The 17,163-nt window shown below is 45.0% G+C and overlaps 1 protein-coding gene across 4 annotated transcripts in view; it reads right to left on the bottom strand.

Moving 5' to 3' along the window:
- Nucleotides 1-493: 493 nt before the first annotated feature.
- Nucleotides 494-17,163, bottom strand: part of selenbp1 (selenium binding protein 1) — a 48,290-nt gene continuing 31,620 nt past the window's right edge. For all 4 annotated transcript variants that reach the window (XM_059980212.1, XM_059980213.1, XM_059980215.1 and 1 more), the window contains exons 7-12: nt 14,759-14,940; nt 13,614-13,692; nt 7,222-7,343; nt 4,842-4,934; nt 2,632-2,750; nt 494-1,024 (exon numbers count right to left, since the gene is read on the bottom strand). In XM_059980212.1, coding sequence (XP_059836195.1) covers nt 862-1,024; nt 2,632-2,750; nt 4,842-4,934; nt 7,222-7,343; nt 13,614-13,692; nt 14,759-14,940 — 758 coding nt within the window. In that variant the 3' untranslated portion in view covers nt 494-861. The remainder of the gene's footprint in view (nt 1,025-2,631; nt 2,751-4,841; nt 4,935-7,221; nt 7,344-13,613; nt 13,693-14,758; nt 14,941-17,163) is intronic.

Below are 17,163 nucleotides of genomic sequence, written 5' to 3'. Positions count from 1 at the left end.
TTGCTCAAGTAGAAAATGGCAGTCATATTTTCACCTACTCCAACTCAGAAAAAAAGAGAAAATGAAGCCTCCTTCTGTGCTATCAATTTCACTGACACACAGTTGAGAGGAGAGGGGTGTATAAAGTTGCATTAAGTTCCTCAAAAAGTTGACGAGCAAAGTGTTAAGACAACAGAAGTGATACACATGAAGTACTCCCTTTAAAAGAGCTCCACGTAGGGCTTGGTACATCATGGGTAAAACTGTCCCAACCACTGAGACATCAACATGAAATGTTGCCATAGAGACACAACATCCATCATCAAAGATCCTCACCACCTAGGCCACGCTCTTTTCTCTCTGCTGCCATCAGGTAGAAGGTACAGGAGCCTCAGGACTCGCATCACCAGGTTCAAGATCAGTTACCACCCCTCAACCATCAGGCTCGGGAACACTATATTCATTCCATTTCTCGTGTTCCCACGACCGATGATCCCACTTTGGAGACTGTTCATCTTGTTATTTCATGCTCATTATTTATTTCTATTTTTACATCTGCATAGTTTGTTATGCATTGATCCCGTGTACAGTTACTAATCTATAGATTTGCTGTGTATGCCCTCAGGGAGAAGAATTTCAGGGTTGTATGTGGTGACGCTTCTGCACTCTGATAATAAGTTTTACTTTGAACGTACATTTAGAAGATAAGAAAATTTAGTCTTTGCATCAAAGCAGCTGGTTCAGTTGATTAGTTATCAGGCAATATTAGTTATTAGGAGAACAGTATTAGAGGAGCTTCTAAAACCCTTAATGGTTCTCGACCGCCCCCACCCCAGGATCTTTTCTTTCCCCCCCCCACCTTCAATATCACCCAAAGTTCATCTACAGCCAGATATCAGAGCTGCAGTCCCCTCCAGGATATCGGACTTCATGGGCAAGAACCGGCCCATCAGGTTCCTTCCCAAAGTCCACCAGGAAGTTCTCATTGATCGAAAGGCCGCCCTTTACTGTGTCCACGTCAACCTGCAGCATCACCGATCCTCCCCTGCAAGAAAAACAGGTCACTGCACTGAACTGACACCATTCATTGGCATCAACACGCACAAAATGCCTAAGGAACTCAACAAGGCAGGAAGCAATCAATTGAAACACCTTGACTGCACTCTGTTTAACTAGTTATGTGAACTCTGAAACCATTCAGCTGCACCAGCGATAATTTGGTGTGTCATTATTAAATGGGAAATTGGAGGGGGGGAATACTTATGCAATCAATTGTTCTGTGTTTTACACTTGTAATTAATTTAGATCACTTAATAGAGAACTGTTTTCACTTTGACATGAAAAAGTCTTTTTCTTTTAATTGGTGTCAAAAAAAGCCAAATTAAATCCACTGTGATTCAATATTGTAAAACAATAGAACATGAAAACTTCCAGGGGAGGTGATGAATACTTTTAATAGGCACTGTATATATAATGTTACGAATGTGCCGCAACTCTGAGGGGCCAAAGGGTACAAAGTCGCTCCCTCCTTTTTGAGAATCGCAAGATTGCTATTAATTCAGGTCTGGGACCCAGGAAACGAGAGAGAATCCACAAGGTTTGGAATGTGTCCTGGCCTCAGCGAAACAAAGCTTCTGATAATGGCCATTGTCTCTTGGAGACGGAATTGTGTATTGAGTACTGTACTATTCATTGAAGCCCCTCAGGGGACGACCAGAGTGGGCTGGTTGAGGGATTGCATCATCCCAATCTGATTGACATCTGAGACCCCGTGAGTAAGGATAAAAGAGGGTCTGGGGAACAACCCCTTTAGACGCACCAGGAGAAACGCTAGAAATCCTGTGACAGCGTTTAATAGCGACAGCCGGTGGGGGGCTCGTGTGCGTCCTTCCCTTGCCTGGGATTGGCGGCCTCACCACGGAAGAATGGCTTAGCTAAAGGAGAGGCCACAAGTGAAGGACCTCACCAACGGGACTCCGATGGATCGAAATCATAAAAGAAAATCCGGCAAGTTTCTAAAAATCTCACTCTCTCTCCAACCATTGCAAACCCAACGGTCCCCAAAGGCTGCAGCCTGCATGAACTGAGTGACTTTTATATTTCCATCGGACAATACATTATCCCCTAGACAACGATAGAGCTTATTTCTTATTGATTATTATTATACCCGCACTTTTAGATTTAGTAATGACGACGTATATTATCTGTATATTTGCATTGATATTATTTTTGTGTATTTTTACTAATAAATGCTGTTAAAAATAGTATCATCAGACTTCAATGGACCTCTCTATCTTTGCTGGTAAGTGACCCAGTTACGGGGTTCGTAACAATAATTACTGTAATTCTTTTTTTTCTCCATTATTTCAATGTACTGCTGCCGCAAAGTCAAAAAATTTCATGACATATGCCAGTGATATTATAACCTGATTCTGATTCAGATGGGGGTGGTGGGGAGTGCAGGGAACTGGCAGTGAATTGGAAATTAACAAATGGAAGCACAGGCTCAATGGACTGAATGGCCCACTCCTGTTTCAACTTCTTGTGTTCTCCTACAAAATTTAACATGATTTTTAAGATCTGGCATTATTTTTTGGGTGGAATGGCACCTTGATTTAAAAGAAGGGCTGTGTGATTATGCGTATGACTTACTTGACAAGTTCGGGGTAGAATTGTTTGTCCCACCCACTGTACAGAGACGTGGTGACATACAGACGTTTCCCGTCCAAGCTCAGCTGAATCATTTGAGGTCCACCATGAATCTTTGTTCCCTGTTGTGGTAGAAGGATGTTATTTGAGATATGTAAGGAGTTTCATTTGTGTACACCCCACATCCAAAAGCCAATTCAGTAAACAAGTATGCACAAAATGCCAGAGATACTCAGCAGGTCAGGCAGCATCTACGGAGGGGAAATCACAGATGAAGGGTTTTGGCCCGAAATGTTGACTGTTTATTTCTTTCCATAGATGCTATCTGATCTGCTGGTTTCCTCTGCATTTTGTATGTGTTGCTCAGGACTTCCATAGATGCTTCTTAAGAAAACGAAGCGTTTGGACTCTTACACCAACTGAAACAAAGTTCTGAAGCCTTTGCGTAAATCTGAAGTGTGGAAAATGTGCATGCAAATGGTAAGTTCAAAGTTCAAAGTAAATTTATTATCAAAGTACATACAGATATATCACCATATACAACTCTGGGTCTTGATTTGCATTTACAAGAAACAATTCAGCAGGATTTACGAAAATCTATGTATATACAGACCAAGTCTGACAAACAATCAAAGCGAAATTGAATACTACCGTGCAAATGAAAACAATACTGAGAATATTAGTTGTGAAGGGTTCCTGTAAGTGGATCTGTAGACAGTAGAATTAGTTAAGAGTAGATTACAGTTTACCAGTGTTCCAGTTATTAAGGAGCAACAAACGGGTTCCTGAAGGAACTCGGCAGGTCAGGCGGCATCTGTGGAGGGAAATGGACTGTCGACATTTCAGATCCTGACTCTTCATCAGGACTGAAAGAGACAGAGCCGGTATGAAGAGCTGAAAGAAAGGGTGGAGCAAGAGCTCGCAGGAGACAGGTGGATCGAGGTGAGGGAGGGCCAGAGGCAGACCGGGGGGGGGGGGGGTGAGGGAATGGGAGATGATTGGTGGATCCAGATGAAGTGTGGGGGGGTGTAACAGTCAGGTGGGGGAGGTAAGGGTGGATGCTTCTTCCCCTCTGCCTGCAAGTGTCACCTTGCCTCTGGCACCAACATAGCATTCTCACCCTAACACTTACGTCTTTGGAATGTGGGAGGAAACCTGGGCACCTGGAGAAAACCCACACGGTCATGGGGTGAACGTACAAACTCCTAACTGACAATGGTGGGAATTGAACCTGTATCATTTTTGAGTCTTCGTGGCACTGTAATGCGTTATGCTAAACTCTACGCTAAGTGGTCACTGAGCAAAAAGCAGATAGCACCTGGGCAAAACCCACATGGTCGTTGGGAGAAAGTATAAGCTCCTTCCAGAGAGCGTTGAGAATTAAACCCTAATCTCTAACACTTACTAACCACTAGGCTACAATACCGACCCTAATTCCATTTTAGACCAGATTTCCCTCAACTTGCACTAATGTCATTATAGGTATTTGTGTTATTTGGCCATGTACATTTTGTATAATTCATGTTAATTTATGTTTATATGATTTAAGTTTATAATGTACTAGGCTGCTGCTGCAAAGAGCTAATTTTCATGGTATTTACATATCCCCTGGGTACGTATGCCCATGTTAATAAACTTGAACTTGACTTGAAAGAAAATATCGGCATTGAAGAATGTCCAGAAAGAGATTCTTTAAGCCGAGTCCTGGGAGACATAGGAACGACTGCAGAGGCTGGGAAACCAGAGCAGAACACCCAAAATGCTGGAGGAACTCAGCGGGTCGGGCAGCATCTATGGAGGGGAATAAACAGTCAATGGTTCAGCGTGAGACACTTCAACAGGACCCTGCAACAATCAACTTCCTGAACCAGCCGATAAATTCACTCACCACAATTCCACAACCTGCAGACTCACTTTCAAGGACTCCTTACAACTCATTCTCAGTATTATTTTAATTTGCACACTTAGTCCTTTGCACACTAGTTGTTTGTCAGTCTTTGTTTATGGATTGTTTTCCATATACTCTGTTGTATTCTTTACTTTTTCCCTGTAAATGCCCGCAAGCAAATGAACCTCGACATAGTATACGCGAACGTGAACGTACTGATGATAAACTTACTTTGAACTTTGAGCAGGACTCATCAGAGCTGACCTCAGCCTGGAACCTCAGAGGATGGAGGAGGATAAGAGCAGTGTCAATGAATTGACCTTACCTTAACGATTCGTGGCTCAGGCTGAGTGTTCAATTCCTTGTCTTCCAGAACCTTTACTGGTCCGTCCTTCAAGATGCATCCTCCGATAAACACCTGAAAGGAAGTTACAGTTGGTCTCCACAGTTTTGTTTCAAGTTCAGTTTATTGTCATTCAACTGTACACATGTATATCGCCAAAAGAAACAATGTTCCCCGGGACCAAGCTGAACAACACAGTACATGTAACTAACATATAAAGTGTTATTACCACAGATAAGTTAGGTTTATGCTTCCTGAAGTGCTAAAGGGAAAGGTGCGCAATGTAAGATTTGTACCTTCCTGCATCGAGAATTCCTTACTTCCATCCTTCTCCATCTTTGAAATCTCCCCACCACCAAGAAATGTTGCCTCAAAAAGGCAACATCTGTCATCCAAGAACTCCACCATCCAGGCCACATCATCTTCTCACAGCTACCGTTGGGCTGGAGCTGTAGAATGAGGAAGTCCCACACCACCAGGTTCAAGAGCAGTGACCTCCCTTCCACCATTCGGTTCTTGAACCAACCGGCACGACCCTAGTCACTACAGTTTAGCAACGATTGTGTTTTCCCTTTCTTGTAAAATTGTGTATAATTTATGTTTGATGTTCTTGTGAATGTTGCTTTTATTTTATTCAGAGGAACAGTCCCTCCTGGCCCTATAAGCGGCACCTCTCGATTAAACCTATGTGACCAATTAACCTACTATCCTGTATGTTTTTGGGATGTGGGAGGAAACCAGAGCACTTGGGGTCAAGGGGAGAATGTACAAACTACGGACAGCGACAGAATCGAACCCGGGTGGCTGGTGTTATGATAGTGTCTCACTAACCACAGCACCATTGTTCCGCTGCTTTTCCATCATGCAGGTTTCTCATTGCAGCTGTGCACACCTGGACTTGTGCATCTAACAAGACACTCAACTTTGATTTCGACACATGGGCAACTTCTGATCTTCCAATCTCAAATTTGAACTCACTCAGTTTCGTCCGCACTTCCCAAACCCCGGCCCATTCACCATCCTATGTGTTGTTGACCTACACTGACTCAAAGTCCAGCAGTAACTCACTCTAAGCCTTTTCCCCAGATTGCTCCACAGGTCCGCACTTTTCCTTAGTTCGTGTTTCTTTATGAGTACAACATAAAGAACAGTTATTTATAGGACAGAAAGAACAGGCCATTCAGCCCACAACTGAACGACTGGACTCCTGATATTCTGTCTGTTGTTCATTTGCCATTTGTGCAATTTGTTCTTTTTATTTTCCACATTGGGTGTTGATGCTTTCTTGGTGGGTACCATAGTGTTTCTTTCTTTCGTGGGTGAATCTCAGGGTATATTCCACAGACATACTTTGATAATAAATGTACTTTAGTTCTTTGAATTTTTAAATCTTGCGCTGAACTACTAACAACATCAAATGACCCCGTCTCTCCAGTTTCTGAAACAGAGCTGCTCCATTCAAGGCAACACCTTGACAAATCTCCTCTGCTCTCTCATGTCCTTCGTATAGTGCAGGAACTGGAGAACTCCAGCTGGGATCTGACCAACATTTTGTATTCAGTGCCTGAATGAAGAACAGAACATAATCCCCTCTGCCTCCTTAGTCACATTATCAGGGTGACATGGTAGCATAGAGGTTAGTGTAATGCTGTTACAGCCCCAGGTTCAAATCCCACCACTGTCTGTAGAGAGTTTGAACATTCTCCCTTTGATCACATGGGTTTCCTCTGGGTGCTCTGGTTTCCTCCCGCAATCCAAAGACATACGGGTTAATTGATCACATGGGTGGAATTGGGCAGCACAGGCTCGTTGGGCTGAAGGGCTGTTTCTCTAAATAAATAAAATAATCTCTTTTCTCCTGCATTCAGTGTCCTAACAAAGAGACAGTGCTCCTTAGGGCTCCAATCACCGTCAAGGATCTCTTAAACATTCACACCAAGATCACTCTGTTTCCTTTCATTCATGGAGAAATGTCCCAGCCTCATTATGTACTTCGAAAATGCATTACCTCCTACTTATCAGGATTAAACTCCATCTGCCAATTTTATCAACTTGTACCTGGGTGTAAGGCTTCAGAGCTCCACCGTTTAATAAACAAACTTGGTTATGAACATTGGGATCTAGCTTGTTTGAGTTGGACCTTTCTCCCAAGGCACGTTTGGGTTGGACTGGCCTGGTCTGGCCTTCAAGTAGGCCTCAGTTTTCCCAACTGTGCCTTATTCATCAACTCATTGACATCAGGTCAAGGATAGCCTTCCCTCTCATCCCCTCTTCCTCACCACGCACCATGATAAACTTCCCTGAACGACATTCCCATGATTTGGATCTCCAACCAAAGCAGAATCTGTCCATGCCCTCTCACCTGCCCAACCAGCTTGGGGTTTCTGGTGTCCGTGATGTCATATTGACGGATGTCACCATGCAGCCAGTTACTGAAGTACAGGAAGCGGTCGTCAAGGGAGAGGAGGATATCGGTGATGAGACCTAAAGCAAAGGCAAGTTCACGTGACAGAGCTTCCTGGCTATCAGGGTAACAAGCACACTAATTTTCCGGTAGATCTGTTCACACACAGAACAGGAGAGATCGCCACCACGTTGATTTCAACTACAATAAAACTCCAATATCCAGAGCGCCTTATTGAAATTGTCAGATCTCTGACATCAGAGACTGCAGATTGTAAAACCTGAAGCAACACACACAAAATGCTGGAGGAACTGGCCGTTGGTAATTAGCTGGGCTCTGAAAACTTGTCCCGCTCCTCACCTGCCTATCACCTACCCCTTGTGCCCCTCTTCCCTTTCTCCCATGGTCCACTTTCCTCTCCTATTAGATTCCTTCTTCTCCAACCCTTTGCCTTTTCCACTTAACACCTCCCAACGACTTATTTAACCCCCACCCCCCATCCACCTGGATTCATCTATCACCTTCCAGCTTGTCCCCCTTCCTTACTGTGGCCTCTTCCCCCCTTCCTTACTGTGGCCTCATCCCCCCTTCCTTACTGTGGCCTCGTCCCCCCTTCCTTACTGTGGCCTCGTCCCCCCTTCCTTACTGTGGCCTCTTCCCCCCTTCCTTACTGTGGCCTCTTCCCCCCTTCCTTACTGTGGCCTCTTCCCCCCTTCCTTACTGTGGCCTCTTCCCCCCTTCCTTACTGTGGCCTCGTCCCCCCTTCCTTACTGTGGCCTCTTCCCCCCTTCCTTACTGTGGCCTCGTCCCCCCTTCCTTACTGTGGCCTCGTCCCCCCTTCCTTACTGTGGCCTCTTCCCCCCTTCCTTACTGTGGCCTCTTCCTCCCTTCCTTACTGTGGCCTCTTCCCCCCTTCCTTACTGTGGCCTCGTCCCCCCTTCCTTACTGTGGCCTCTTCCCTCCTTCCTTCCCAGTCCTGAAGAAGGGTTTCAGCCCGAAATGTTGACTCTTTGTTCATTTCCATGGGTGCTGCCTGACCTGCCGAGTTCCTCCAGTGTTTTGTGTGCATTGCTCTGAAAACTTGCAATCATTCCTCAATCATATCATATAAATATTCAATATTATGTAACTGTCAAACTAGAGTAAACCCATGCCTGGTTACTAGCCTAGCAGCGGCTTCATAAAGTTCCAAGACGGAAGCTTGTCATTGTACATTGACAGGTTAAAGCAGAACATGGGTCCTGAAACTGACCCCACCCTCCTGTCTATGTACGCACTACATGCAGGGTAGAGATTGTGGTGGTGGGGGGGGGGTGGGGGAGTAGGTATGTTCACGTTCCATTGTCATTCAACCATACATGAATATCTATGAATACAGCCAAACGAAACAATGTTCCTCTGGGGCCAAGGTGCAAAACGGTCATATGCAGCACATCTAAGATAGCAGTAAACATGTAGACACACAAAAAAATGTATAGCCCAAGTTCCTGATTCTGTGGGTATTGTTGGCAAGGACAAGCTCACAGGTGTCTACAAATGAATGCAATCCAGCTTGACTCCCACCGAGCAAATACTGGAGGGCAGAATGGATGCCCACCACACTGCCACAAATAATACCGTATTGCGTAGGAATAAGACCATGAGATATAAGAGTAGAATTAGGCCATTTGGCCCATCAAGTCTGCTCTGCCATTTCATCATGGCTGCTCCATTTTCCCTCTCAGCCCCAATCTCTTGCCTTCTTTGCCTTAAGTATATATAAAGACTTGGCCTTCACAGCTGCCTGTGGCAAATAATCTCCACTCTAACATTGTCTCCCCTGATCCTAGACTGTCCCACCATAGGAAACATCCTTTCCACATCCACCCTACCAAGGCCTTTCACCATTCGGTAGGTTTCAATGAGGTCACCCCTCATTCTTCTGAATTCTAGCGAATACAGGCCCAGAGCCATCAAATGCTCTTCATATAACAAGCCATTTAATCCTGGAATAATTTTCATAAACCTCCTTTACACCTGCTCCATTTTCATCACATCCTTTCTAAGATAAGGGGACCAAAACTGCTCACAATATGCCAAGTGAGGCCTCACCAGTGCTTTATACAGTCTCAACATTACATCTTGCTTTTATATTCTAGTCCTCTTGAAGTGAATGCAAACTTTGCATTTGCCTTCTCACCACAGACTCAACAAGCAAATTAACCTCTTGGGAATCTTGCACAAGGATTCACCAGTTCCTTTGTGCTGCAGATTTTTGTATTTTCTCTCCATTTAGAAAATAGTCAACCTTTTCATTTCTTCTACCAAAGGGCACAATCATACACTTCCCAACACTATATTCCATCTACCGTTTCATTGCCCATTCTCCTAATCTAAGTCCTTCAGTAGATCCTCTACTTCCCTCAAAATTACCTGCCCCTCCATCTATCTTTGTACCATCTGCAAAATTTGAAACAAAGCCATCAATTTGTCATCCAAATCATTGACTTTTAACATAAAAAGAATCAGTCCCAACACAGACCCCTGTGGAACACCACTAGTCACCTGCAGCCAATCAGAGAAGGTTCCTTTTATTCTCTCTCTTTACCTCCTGCCTATCAGCCACTGCTTTATCAATGCTAGAACCTTTCCTGTAATACCATGAGCTCGTAGCTTATTAGCAGCCTCACGTGTAGCACCTTGTCAAAGGCTTTCTGAAAATCCAAGCACACAACATCAACTGATTCTCCTTTGTCTATCCTGCTTGTTATTTCTTCATAAACTTGTCAGGCAAGATTTTCCCTTGAGGGAACCATGCTGACTATGGCCTATTTTATCATCTGCCTCCAAGTACCCCAAAACCTCATCCTCAACAATCAACCCTAACATCTTCCCAGCCTCTGAGGCCAGGTGAACTGGCCTATAGTTTCCTTTCTTCTCCCTCTCTCCCTTCTTGAAGAATGGAGCAGTCTTCCAGAACCATTCCAAAAACTTGAAAGATCATTACTAATGACTCCACAATCTCTTCTGCCACCTCTTTCAGAACCCTGGGGTGTACACCATCCGGTCCAGGTGACTTATCTATCTTCAGACCTTTCAGTTTCCCAAGAACCTTCTCCCATTGCCGTTTTGGCATGCATTTCCTGTTTCCTGTTGTAATTTGTAGACTACATTCTTACTACTGTTTGGTGGTCTGTAAACAACTCCCATCAGGGGCTTTTTACCCTTGCAGTTCCTTAGCTTTATCCACAATGATTCAACACCTTCCGACCCTGTCACCTCTTTCTAATGAATTGATTAGATTCTTTTGCCAACAGAGCCAAGCCACCCCCTCTGCCTTCCTACCTATCCTTTCAATACAATGTGTATCCTTGGACATTAAGCTGCCGGCTATAATCCTCTTTCAGCCAACATCATACTTGCCAATCTGTAACTGCGCTATAAGTTCATCTATCTTATTCCATATACTGCACGCATTCAAATATAACATCTTCAGTCCTGTACTCACCCTTTTTGACTTTGTCTGCCTTTTGCATTGCAACTCATCCTGTTGACTGCAGTTTTGTCCTATCACAGCCTCTCCTTGCTACCAGTCTTACTATACATTGCCTCTGTTTGTAAACCAACTACCTCATCTTCAGCACTCTCACTCTTGTTTCCATCCCCCGCCAAATTAGTTCAAACCCTCCCGATCAACTCTGGCCACCTGTCCACAAGGATACTGGACCCCCTTGGGGTTAGGTATAATCTGTCCCTTTTGTACAGGTCATAGCTTCCCCAGAAGAAATCCTAATGATCCATAATGCTGAATCCCTGCCCCCTGCACCAGTTGCTCAGCCACACATTCAACTGCCAAACCATCCTATTCTTACCCTCGCTGACATGTGGCACAGGAAGCAATCCAGAGTTTACTGCCCTGGAGGTCTTGTTTCCCAACTTTCTACCTAGTTACCTGAAATCTCTCTTCAGGACTTCCTCACCTTGTCTACCTATGCCATTGATGCCAATATGCACCAAGACTTCTGGCTGCTCCCATTGCCATGGACCCGACCCGAGACATCCCTGATCCTCGTACCAGGGAGGCAACATTCCATCCGAGGGTCTCCATTGCACCCTCTCTTCCTCTGACAAAGGAATCTCTCATCAACTCTGCAGTCCTCTTCACCTCTCTGCTCTTCTGAGCCACAGCACCAGACTCAGTGTCAGAGACCCGGTCACTGTGGCTTTTCTCTGTAGATCCTCAACAGCATCTGAAGTTGTATATTTATTATTGAGGAGAAGGATCACAGCTGTACACTGCACTGGCTGTGCATTTCCCCTTCTCCAGACAGTCACCCACTTACCTGTCTCCTGCAGTCTACCTCCCTGTAGCTCCTGTCTATCGCCTCCTCATTCTCCTGTATGTCCAAGGTCATCGAGCTGCAGCTCCAGTTCCTTAATACGTTCTCTCAGGAGCTGCAGCACAGTGCACCTGGTGCAGACGTGTTTTTCTGGGAGAATGGAGGTCTTGCAGACTTCCCTCATCCCACGCACAGTGCAGGACACATCCCGGGAGCCATTCTCATGACACTATCTATGCCCTAACAGATAAGGATGAACAAAAAAGAAGAGGGGGGGAAGAGGAGGAAAGAGAAAGTTGCAAGGTACTTTTACATCACCCAAGCCTGTTGAGCCAAAGCCACGTTAAACTCTGGCATATTCCAAATGACTGGCTGCTCTGTTTGCACTGACCCTTTCTAATGAATCCTTCCTGCTGATTGGTCCCTCCTCAACTCAGAGAAAATGCCCCAAAACTCTGCCTTTAAAATCTCAATGCCGTACTGATTAAAAGGTAGTTCTTTTTACACACCACTGACTTCAATTGTCAGAGAAAACTGGCTTGAAGCTCTGCTTTTTACATCTTGAATTCAGACCTGACTGAAAGATAGCTCTTTTTACGCAATGCCGCTTGCTGATTGGTCACTGCTCAGTCCAGAGAAAAATGCCACAAAACTCTGCCTTTAACATCTCAAATGAAAACTTTGGGTCAGGAAGCATTTCAGGCTTCGGCATGGACTAGATGGGCCAAAGGGCCTGTTTCTGTCAAGCCGAGGAGTGGTAGTGGGGACAGGCTCCCACTACCTAAAAGTGCTCCTCACGGCATGCGCCTCAAATAGCCACTGCTTTTGCCAACCAAGTCCAACTCCTGGCCTTTTTTTTAATTAATCAAATTTTTAGAAAATTACAAAGAATAAATGTAATGATAAAAAAGTAAGAGAGAGCAAAAACTCCTGGCCTTCCTGCGTTGGCCCGAAACTTGATGGTCTGCCAGCACACGGAGATGTCCGTGGGGGAATGCTGCCGACTGGCACATTCTCGGCTGCAGGAGTACGTGCTGAGGGACGCACTCAAACTCGGTGCAGCCACCGCAAGGGTCCGGTGGGGAAGGACCACAGTCTAGGGTCCTTCACCCGTGGGAGTTGAGGGGTGGGTGGCCGGGTGAATACCCCGAAACCACTGTATGTAAGTATGGAATAACAGAGTGCCACCTGGGTGGCAAAAGTGTGGGAATGTAAAGACTGTAATGGAAACATTTGTAAAGGACTGAGAGTCATTGAATGGTTTATTATACCTATTTTTATTTTTGAATAAAGTATATTTTGCTTTTAAAAAAAAGAACTTTGAAAATGTAAAGATAGTAATGGTACCAACTGAAAAGAATTGAAAGTCATTGAATGGTTATTGTATATAATTTTATTTTTGAATAAAGTATATTTTGTTTAATAAAAAAAACCCTCTAAGCCCAGTGGAACTGGTTCTACTGACAGGAGAAGGAACAAAGGCGGGTCCTGGGGCCTTAAAACCAGTGCTTCGGGTAGATGGAGCTTGTCAGCCTGGGAAGGCAGTCCATCTAAGACAGGGAAAACTCTGATTTCAAACCTCTACTGCCTTGCAGCCATACTCACTCATGGGAAAGGCTGTGAGAGTAAACCTGAGGACAAATCCAGAGCTGGAGTCCCTAAGGCAGTCCGACGTTGCCTTCAACCTCGTTCTGGCAACACCTGCAACGATAGTGGGGCCAAGCTGTATCAGCCCTTGCCCTCCGCTTGGACAACATCGGTGTTGCGGAGAGGGGAGACACTGCATGGGCAATTGCATACAACCTTGCCCAGGCCTGCAACCTGGAGAGGACGCAGATCCATGGTCTCGCAAGACTCATGTTGCCACACGCTTCTCCATGATTCTATTAATTCTAGGATTAGTAACCCCCCTGTTGATGTCGGCTTGTGATGAAGAATAGGTTTGTTGTGAAGATGAGCCCCAGACTCCGTGTGAATTCTATCTACAACTGTCATGGTGTAAGACTGCCGATGTGAGGTTTTTCCACTTGCCTGGCATTTCTGGCAGCATCCAGCCTTCGACTTTCTTCGCAGGAACAGTGATGACTTTCTTGGCATCCCAGCCTCCTTTCTGTGGGAATGGGAGGGGAATCAGAGTGAAAAATCAAAATGAGAATCTGCAAGATGCCACAAATTTAAGATAAGATCGAGATTCAGATTCATTTCTTCATCACGTGGACATCGAGACATACATCTCTCACTGCCATCCACCCACACGAGCAGACAGTCCCCCAACCCCAGGACAGGCCACATCCGGCCTCCAGCAGGCTCACTGACTCCTAGATATTGGACCTTTGACTTTCCCAGTGGACGCGCAGACCCAGAGGCGCATCAGCCCACGTTCTGCCTACTCCCATCAACTCATACCAGGTCATACCCCAACCATCCGTGTACCTATCCAAAACTCTCTTAAATGTTGCAGTCATGGCCACATCCACCACTTTCACTGGCAGCTGATTCTACACTCTCACCTGCCTCTGTCTGAAGAAGATTCTCCTCAGGTTTAAATAAAGTTCAAAGTAAATTTTATTGTCAGGCACATATACATCACCTCGCATTTTCTTGTGGGAACACTCAGCAAATCTATAGAATAGTAACAGGATCAATGAAAGATAACCGGAGTGAGAGGACAACAGACTGTGCAAATGCAAATATAAATATATAGCAATAAATAACTAGAGCATGAAATGATGAGGTAAAGGATCCTTAAAGTGGAATAATTGGTTGTGGGAGTATCTCAATGGATGGGCAAGTGGGTGTAGTTATCTCCTTTGGTTCAAGAGCCTGATGGTTGAGAGGTGGTAACTGAGTCCTGAGGCTCTTGTGCTTTTACCTGATGGCAGCAGTGAGAAAAAGCATTCTCCATATCCATTTGCCTCTCTTACCTTATCTCCTCACCTGCACGTCACCTCCCTCTGGTCTCCTCCCCCTTCCCTTTCTTCCATGGTCTTACCATCTTTCCTGTAGTGGCAGAGCGGTGCCCCTTGCACGTTATTTTATTCTGCGTTCTGCTTTGCCTTTTACTACCTCGGTGTACTGATCTATGGCATGGTGTGCCATGCACAACTGTACTTCACTGTTCTGATAACACTGAACCCATAATAATACCGAGACGTCGTGCTAATGCGTGGGCCTACCTCTGTCTTGTAAAAGCGGAAGACACAACTGCTCAAAGCACAGCCGACCATCCCCTCTGTGGCGCTGGGCTCGTGGAGGAAGCGGATTTCCAGGGGAATGGACCCGTCCTTGCCGAGATCGATGGTCTGTATGCGCGTGTGTTTATTCCAGTCCCAAACGTGAAGGCTGTGCCCGTAGTGTCCTACAAGAAGCAAATCCCACCTTGCCATGAAAACCTTTACTACAGTAGTACCTTTAGTACTTTCAAACCACGTACACTCAGTGACTACTTCATCGGGTGCCTCCTGTGCCTAATAACGGGCCACTCAGGGTATGTTCATGGTCTTCTGCTCCTGTAGCCCATCCACTTCAAGGTTCAAAGTGTCCTTTAACCAGTCTGGCCTCTCTCATTAACAAGGTGCTTTTGGAACAGTTCAGTGATGGGGAGAGTGAAGGTATCCCCTCTAGTTCAGAAGTGTTTCTGTAGGGTCACGAGTTTGGAAATCAGGTCGTTTGTAACCCTGTGCAGCCCTGTATTCTGATCTCACGGATGCAGGGTGAATACGAGGACTGATTGATAAGTTTGTGGCCTAAGGTAGAAGGAGTGAAGTTTAGAAAACCTTGCACATTTATTTTTCAACATAGTCCCCTCCTACATTTACACACTTAGTCCAGCAATCGTGGAGCATACGGATCTTGGACCTCCAGAAAATGTCCATGGCAGGGTGATTGATAAGTTTGTGGCCTAAGGTAGAAGGAGATGAGTTATACAGCTCTCGTTACGTGTACATGCAGTTCAACTCTTTGAGTGATTATGCAGAAAGTTTGAAGTTAACTCATCTTCTACCTTAGGCCACAAAACATAGAAACATAGAAAACCTGCAGCACAATACTGGTCCTTCGGCCCACAGAGTTGTGCCAAACACGTCCCTACCTTAGAAATTACTAGGCTTACCCACAGCCCTCTATTTTTCTAAGCTCCATGTACCCATCCAAAAGTCTCTTAAAATACCCTATCATATCAGCCTCCATCACCATTGCTGGCAGCCCATTCCATGCACTCACCACTCTCTGAGTAAAATACTTACTGCTGACATCTCCTCTGAACCTACTCTCCAGCACCTTAAACCTGTGTCCTTTTGTGGCAACCATTTCAGACCTAGGGAAAAAGCCTCTGACTATTCTGTTACGTACTCGTGACATATGACAGTGGTGCCCTTGTCACATGACTGGGGTTAAAGTTATACTGGACTTGAGGTAATGGTCTTGTGATGGTAGAATGACGTCATTTTCCCGCCAGTAGAGATCATGTGACAGGTTTTTTTTTTACAGGGTATAAAAGGAAGACCCCACCTTGTGAGGAGGGGCAGTTCGTGGCTGGATTTGCAAAGTTGACTTCATGCCACTGCGTGTTTTAAGTGATGACGCAGTTTAGTTGAAGGATGAAGTTTTTATCTAATGCCTAAAGTTTAAAAGGTCATTGCCAGCAGGTTTTTTACGATTCTGCTAGTTCGAGACAGTGGAGAGTGAAGATCAAAGTTTGGGTGTTAAAGATCGAGGAGAATCGCTTTCTATGGTGAAACGGGTTTTGACCTTTTTGTTTGATCCTTATATGGAAGGATTTCATTGACTATCTTCGTGTTAATCCCTGGGCAACCAGAAAGGATTGAAGGTTGTGAGGAAGGAAAGGTCAGTGCCTTTAAGCCGTTCCGTTTCGTAAATTCTTCATGAGAAGTTCGACGTCGGAGATCGAAGCCAAGCGACGTGAAAGAGAATTTAAATCATCTTATAAAGTCTCTCCTTTTAAATGGACTGTGAGCATATCGAACTTTTGGCAATACCACTTTAAAGAACTGTTTTTGCAAAATCGCTTTAAGAACTGTTTGGGCTGCTGCACCGCAGTTTGTTTCCGGTTACGTTAGTGTTTGGTTACTTTTTGGGGGAGGGGGGGTTTCTGTGTTTAATAAACGTGTTGTTTGTTATAAGAAACCCTTGCCAAACTCATATATTTACTGTTGCCTGAATACGTAACAATTCACACAATCAATGCCTCTCATCATCTTATACACCTTTATCAGGTCACCTCTCATCCTCCGTTGTTCCAAGGAGAAAAGGCCGAGTTCACTCAATCTATTCTCATAAGGCATGCTCCCCAATCCAGGCAACATCCTTGTAAATTTCCTCTGCACCCTTTCTATGGCTTCCACATCCTTCTTGTAGTGAGGCGACCAGAACTGAGCACAGTACTCCAAGTGGGGTCTGACCAGGGTCCTATATAGCCGCAACATTACCTCTCAGCTCCTAAATTCAATTCTGATTGATGAAGGCCAATACACCGTACGTTTTCTTAACCACAGAGTCAACCTGCGCAGCTGCTTTGAGTGTCCTGTGGACTCGGACCCCAAGATCCCTCTGATCCTCCACA

Source organism: Hypanus sabinus, chromosome 9 (genome assembly GCF_030144855.1).
Source record: "Hypanus sabinus isolate sHypSab1 chromosome 9, sHypSab1.hap1, whole genome shotgun sequence".
Classification (NCBI taxonomy): domain Eukaryota; kingdom Metazoa; phylum Chordata; class Chondrichthyes; order Myliobatiformes; family Dasyatidae; genus Hypanus; species Hypanus sabinus.
The sequence above is the reverse complement of the archived record's forward strand: the minus strand, read 5'-3'. Positions and strand labels throughout refer to the sequence as shown.